Here is a 6,756-nt window from a genome sequence, read left to right on the forward strand (position 1 = left end):
TTAAATTTATTAAAATTTCGTTGATTCAAAATACAGACGAAAGGGGCAGATACAGAGCACATATCAGTCGAGCGAGTCATCCTCCGGATCGGTGTCTCGTCGCGAGGCGGGAGCCGATGCATCCACCTCCAGATAGTCGTGCACCAGCTGGCAGATGTTCTCGGAGGCCTCGTTGAAGTTGCCCTCCTCGAGTCCTTCGCCCACATAGTGATAGACGAAGGCGCGCCGCTGATAGAGCTTGTCGAACTTGTTGACCAGGCGGCACCAGGCGATCCGGATGTTCGTGTTGTTCGAGATGGCCACGCAGGCGCGATTGGTGGGCGCCAGATCGCCGCCAGGAACATAGTACGGCGGCATGGGGCTCACGCCGATCTTGAAGCCCGTGGGCGACCAGTCGACAAATCGGAAAGACCTGTTCCGCTTGATGTTCTCCAGCGCCGTATTGATCTCATTGGGTGCGATGTCACCGCGGTAGAGCAGCACACTGGCCATGTACTTGCCATGCGAGGGATTGCACCTGACCATTTGGTTGCTCATCTGGAAACACTGACCCGTTAGCTGGGCCGTCGACATATTGACGAACTGCGAGTGTGAAATGGGCACCAGTGGTGCGTAGTTGATCAGCGGATAGTGGATTCGTGGATATGGCACCAGGTTCGTCTGCAGCTCCTGGAAGCTCACGGTCGATCCGCCGCCAAAACGCTGCGAGGCCGTAAAGCTGGACACCACTTGTGCGATGATCCTATTGAGATTTGTATACGTGGGAGCAGGGACATTGAGTGTATTAGCACATATGTCGTATAGAGCTTCATTGTCCACAATAAACGATACATCCGCGCAGTCCATGGAGAAATGGGCAGCCAGCAGTGCGTTGTATGGCTCCACAATAACCGGAGAGATTCTAGGAGCAAACCAAAGTGCACATGAGTACCAGAAAACACACCCAAATGTGACCTCAACTTACGAAGGCGAAGGATACACGAGGAACTCCACAACAGTCATCTTCTTGCCAAAGTCTTCGACCAGTCTCTCCATGATGCGAGTGCCTAGCCCGGAACCAGAACCTCCGCCAATTGCCCGAAAGACCAGGAAACCCCTGAGATTTCTGCAGCGATCTGCCACGCGACGAATGCCATTCATGGAGCGATCCAACAGCTCGCTGGCCATTAGGTTGTAGCCCCTGGCGAAGTTACTGCCGCTGTCATCCTTGCCCGTGATCAAAGTATCCGGATGAAAGAGGTTGCGGTAGGAGCCGGTACGGATTTCATCTGGAAAGGAAGATAACAAATTATATTACACAAACCAGTCTACTGGTGGAAACATACCTATCACTGTGGGCTCCGTGTCGATCATGACGAGTCGTGGCTGCACGCATGGCTGATGGCTGGTGAACTCAAAGAACGTGAGGAACGAGTCGTCCATGGACGACTGGGTAAGCCTTCCATTGGCCAAAATGCCGTGCTCCAGGCAGAAGAGCTCCCAACAGGCGTTGGCTATCTGCACACCGGCCTGGCCGATGTGGATCTGGATGATCTCCCCCTTTCCGGACATGTGTCATATCTTAATTTAAACCATTAACTTTCTTTCTCTGGCGAAGTAGTTTTCCAAAATGCTCTAAAACCAATTCCTTGACAATCTGAACTAGGAAAACTTGCCACACAACGGAGTAAGTACATAACATTGATTTATTGTCCGCGCGCGGATTAATCAGTTTTCGAAGCGTTGGATACGTGTAGATACAATTTATTAGATATATAGATATATTCTTACAATTAGTTAGGTAATTCCGTGCTCGAGTACGTTGCCGTTGTAAATTGGAATGTGTTTGAAGTCCGAATTGAATTGTGGCCACCTAGTCCTACAAAAAAATTCATCTGTATCTGTATGCAGATACGTATCTCTGTGTATAATACAATTGCAGTCGCGAGTTCAAGCTACGTAAATAATTTACAAAACATTAATAAAATTATACAAATACTTTCGGTTTGGGTAGTGCAAGGACTAGAGAGTTTACAAAGTTTATACACCTGATGTCTAAATGAGAACAGAACAGTGCATTTTACGATTAAATTAAGTAAATGTGTGGAGAAAATATACAAACTCCAAAGTAAGTGATATAATTTAATAGTTGTTGTGGTTGTGAGATAGAATTTAGCTTGGAAACTTTACTTTTTGACTAGAGAAGAAATATGGCAAAGGATTTACTTATACTAAAACTAAAATGTGGACATAATTTGTTTTATACTACAAGTTTATATTTTAAAACTTAAAGTATCTTTCTTGTAACTAAACTTTTACATTAAATAAAAGCTTTGAATTACTGAAATAAAATGCTGCCTAAAGTCCTAAAATGCACCGTCTTTAAGTTATTCTTGTTAATAATTTGTTCTCATGCTGCTAATTTGTTCAAGGCTTTTTTGTGTGGACTATCTAAAGAAGCGACTGTTCCAATAGAATGCGTTCGAATCCTGGTGGTGGTCCGTGCGAAAAATTATCCAAGATAATGTCCAGAATGGCGCCATTGCCCACTGAAAATAGGAAATAAGGATCAAGATTCTCTTAAGAGTAGTAGAGGTAACTCACCATAAATGACGGGAAATAGTGCTGCTCCTCGTACATTTCGGAATGGAACCTCCAGATTCCTTCCATTGAAGTAGAAATTCAGCTCCACATGGTCAAAGGCAACGCCCACAATGTCTCCTTCATCGGGAAAGTCTCGCTGTGGCGATGCCATCAACGAATCACCGATATCCACATCGGATGGTGCCACTCCAGTGGTCATCAGCAGATCTTCCTGCTGCAAATCCTCGATGGCAATGAGTCCGGCCGCTTTGGCAGCGCTATTGTTCAGGATTCCATTGCTCGTCCTCGCCGGCTGAGTGGTGCAAGCGGCCTGAACCACTGGTCGGAACTCCTCCCGGTCATTGTGGCGTGTGGCATTATCGGAGCACAGGCACCACGACTCTCGATCCCCGCCGCCGCTCTTGCGACTGAGATCCGTTTGTCGCGTTGCCAAGCCAACCGACCAGCTGCCTCCGTGCTGGATCTTCACCTCGAAGTAGGACTTCGACTGCACCAAAGGCGCCGTGGCCAGGACGCCTCCAGTGCCCGTGACGCGCAGCTGGTGTGACAACAGGATAACATCAGGTCCTGTTAAATACATGATATATTATTAATAAGATACAAGATTGTATTGTATGTACATATATTGCTATCTGATCACGTATCTGAATTGTGCGATAAAACTGGGAATGTGGATATCTTTATAGGTATCACTCATTATCGAAACAAATCAGTCTTTTGGAAAAACACATTAGTTCTCTCTGAATCGCTTTAGTTGACCATTATTACGATAGTGTAACTTAATCCTTCTGTATTTAGTGTAATTTTACCCATATGCGCTGCATCCAGGTGAACATCGGGTTCCCGCAGGCGACTGGTTGCCGTGGGTTTCCTCATGTGGCCTCCATTGAGACAGGTGCGTAGGCAGCAGAACATCCCCAAATCTATGAAGGTTTTCCGACTCTGTTCGTATAATCTTGTTTTTATTTGGATTTTAAAAATCGCCAATAATTTTCGCTTCTTCGCTTGGTTTTGTTTTTGTAAACAGCTGTTTTCTTTGCAGCTGATGGTCATACTGAATTTGAATTTTCTGGTATATGTGATAATTATGGGTAGAAGACTGACGGATAGGTGGCGCTAGAATAAAAATATAAATAGATGTATCTATGCAATATGCAATTAACGCATTTATAAATAATTTATATATGATTTTTAATATTTCAATGATTTTTGTCAAATAGTTTTGAAACAGCTATATAACTAAGCAAATGTTTAGTGCGAGCGCCACCTAGTTTTCAATGCGTTTTTTAGTACCTAAAATGTACTACAAAAGTATGTTGGAGAAATGGCGCTAGCGAGCGTGCGGAAAAGAGCAGAAAGAAGAAGAAAAGAAGGCGCCTTAAATTTGAAATTTAAATTATTAAATGCAAATAAGTTCTTTGCATAAATAATACATTTTTTTAACACCTTTCATTTTCTTTTATGCATTAAAAGTAATGCAAAAATAGTTTTTATTTCATTCTTGACGCAACTTTACAAATAATCCTTGTAAATCCAGATTCTATTCCTGTTCGGCGCACTTGTCGTAGTTGGCGACCAGCTGGCGGTACAGATTGGATACCCTGGCGCTCTTGTGGCACACGGTTCCACCACCACGGTGCAACTGACCTTGTTGCCGGTTGATGTCGCCCACACAAATCCAATCTCCGCCGCCAACTCGCCAGTGGTAGATCAGAATGCCCGTGGGGCGAGATACCGCCCACTTGGAGTGATCCTGGGTAGTCCTAAAGTCCACCGATAGCTCCGGATTGGAAATGGACTCCACGTTGAGGATCTTGTCGGACTTATCGCAGCTATTCGGTAGATTGCCGGCACCGTCGCGCCACGCCTCCACGAAAAGACTGACATCCAGAGTGGGTGCGACCACATCGGCGTACAGCTCCACATTGGCGCGTCCACTCTTGCCAAACAGCCGGAACTTCTTGCCGTCCAAGCTGCGCAGCTCTAAGTCCTTCTGGAACGGTGATTCCGTGCGCCACTGACCATGCAGAGCCCTTTCCAGGCTCGGGAACAGCTCATCGGAGCGAGTGGCCAGCGGGTTACGTTGGTAGTAGAAGTGCGGTTCATTGTACACCAGAATCTGACCAACCTTCTCCAGATCCTCGCCCTTCAGTGTGACGCATAGCATGCTCTGTGCGTACTGCTCGCCGGAAGTGGGGTAGCTGTAGTCCGGAATCGTGGGAAATTTGGGCACCGAGTGGACAATCCAAATAGCCGTCTCCCCGTCACTGGCCACCACTCCTTTGGCATGACCACCGCTGCTGAAAACAGTGCCATTCGGCTGCTGATCGTTGTAGGCGGCCAGCAGAGTGTGGCTGGGATCGGCATTCAAGGGGTTAAGTGTCTGGGCAGGCAGCGATAGGGGGTCACTAATGAACTTGCCCGACATCTGCCAGGTGTCGTAGTTCTGGCTGGTCACGTACAGGTACTTCAAGCCACTGGTGTCCTTGCCCAAATCGTTGTGCTGGTAGTGCTTGGGCAGCTTGTAAAGGTGCCACCTAAAATGTAAAGGAATATTTAAAAAAATTATGAAATAAATTAGAAACACGTTGATTTAATCAAGAAAACCTCTCAATCTTCTGGAACTTGTTTCTAAGATATTTAAAAAAAAAGCTGATTACCATTTAATCTATTTTTAAAAATGAAAGTGTATAAAATGACGAAATTGTTATCAAATTGATAGTGTTTGTTTCCAACTAATCGTTCAAATTAGACTAGGAAACAAAATATTATACTAATTGCTTTTTAATTTCTTGTGACACAGTATTGTATCATTATTATTAATTTTTCCGCTTGAACTTGAACTCATTATATTCAATTTGTTTATCTTCTCGTTTTGAATAATCTCAATACAGCAGTGTATATAAATAACTAAAATACGTTGTGTTTGCAAATTGTTAATGATATGCAAACAGGGACTACAGAGAAATGAAAAAGTGTGTGAAAGGCCAATATTTATAAGTAATAAGCACATTAAGTAATGCAAATTGATGATGTATGAGCTAAACTCTTTATTGTTTGTTCTGTTAACCGGAATACTTACCAATCTACATCGTTTCCAGCTTCATCCTTACAGGAAACCTTAGACTTAGCTTCGGTTTGGCTGAGAAACCAAACGAGCAGCAAAATGAAACACAGAGATCGCATTGTACAACCTTCAAGTTGCTCGGCCGGAAAACAACTAAATAAGTGTCAGTGAATCCAATCCAATCAACTTCTCTGCTCATACAGGGTGTCTCAGCCGCAGAGAGAAATCCATCTTAATCTTTTCCGATTTCTTCACTAGGTAAAAACGCTTGAATCGAGTGAAAACTGAAATCCTTGCTGTTTGCCTGCTTTATCTAGCAGTTGGAGTGGGTTTTTACCCAGCCTATCGCCACATGGTCGGCTATCTGAGGGGTCAGCCACTTATTGCGAAAGATCAGTCGCACAGAGAGGTCGCTGATAAGCCGAGCTAACTAAATGCGGCTACAACGAATATATTATACCCTATTATATATGTTTGGCTTCATTTTTATGGATATTACAAGAAACTACTGAGAAGGATATTTGCCCAATCTGTATAAATACCTACCCATTTCCATCAACGCATCTGGCGGTGAAAAGAACTCCACTTCTTTACAATTACACAAAACAATTGTTAAAGTTTTTATTTATTATTCGTATTGTATTATTATAATTTGTCGCCTGCTGAAAACTGCGATTTGTTGCTCTGCTCCCCGTTTGCTTGGCAGGGCATATCGTTTGTGCTTTCCTCCTCGATCGTGATCGCATGAAAATATTATCGTTATCAAATTGTATAATTTGTCTTGCGGGCGAGCCCATCAGCTATTATTGAATTATATTGGAAATAAACTGTCTGGTAAATTAATTGAATTCAACTTCGTTAGTTCTTATCGCTTGGTGGCTGTCTGTGAAAAAATGGTTCACCTTTCATTCTGTTTCGGATTTCCACTGATCTGTTCTGATCCGATCTGATATGATATTATCAGATCTGTTGGTTTTGTTCTTTTCTGTTTTGCCAATCGTTTGGTATTGCCATTTAGATTTATATTTAACTTAGGTGTACCGATTTGTTATGTCATTTCTTTGGTTTCGTATGCAACAATACATTTAAACTCACAATACAATATT

At 43.6% G+C, this 6,756-nt stretch overlaps 3 protein-coding genes across 3 annotated transcripts; all 3 read right to left on the reverse strand.

Annotated features, from left to right (window-relative positions):
- On the reverse strand, positions 1–1,633 carry LOC117142234 (tubulin alpha-3 chain). The gene is made up of 3 exons (XM_033306086.1): positions 1,326–1,633; positions 965–1,268; positions 1–901 (listed from the first exon to the last, which is right to left on the reverse strand). The coding sequence occupies exons 1-3, from the start codon at positions 1,549–1,551 to the stop codon at positions 64–66; spliced, it is 1,368 nt and encodes a 455-aa protein (XP_033161977.1). The 5' UTR covers positions 1,552–1,633; the 3' UTR covers positions 1–63.
- Positions 1,634–1,667: 34 nt separating this feature from the next.
- On the reverse strand, positions 1,668–3,625 carry LOC117142238 (SPRY domain-containing protein 7). Its single transcript, XM_033306091.1, has 3 exons — positions 3,393–3,625; positions 2,584–3,150; positions 1,668–2,528 (listed from the first exon to the last, which is right to left on the reverse strand). The coding sequence occupies exons 1-3, from the start codon at positions 3,496–3,498 to the stop codon at positions 2,431–2,433; spliced, it is 771 nt and encodes a 256-aa protein (XP_033161982.1). The 5' UTR covers positions 3,499–3,625; the 3' UTR covers positions 1,668–2,430.
- A 445-nt stretch (positions 3,626–4,070) lies between these two features.
- LOC117142237 (plancitoxin-1) lies at positions 4,071–5,816 on the reverse strand. The gene is made up of 2 exons (XM_033306090.1): positions 5,666–5,816; positions 4,071–5,120 (listed from the first exon to the last, which is right to left on the reverse strand). The coding sequence occupies exons 1-2, from the start codon at positions 5,767–5,769 to the stop codon at positions 4,124–4,126; spliced, it is 1,101 nt and encodes a 366-aa protein (XP_033161981.1). The 5' UTR covers positions 5,770–5,816; the 3' UTR covers positions 4,071–4,123.
- Between the last annotated feature and the right edge of the window lie 940 nt (positions 5,817–6,756).

Source organism: Drosophila mauritiana, chromosome 3R (genome assembly GCF_004382145.1).
Source record: "Drosophila mauritiana strain mau12 chromosome 3R, ASM438214v1, whole genome shotgun sequence".
Classification (NCBI taxonomy): Eukaryota; Metazoa; Arthropoda; class Insecta; order Diptera; family Drosophilidae; genus Drosophila; species Drosophila mauritiana.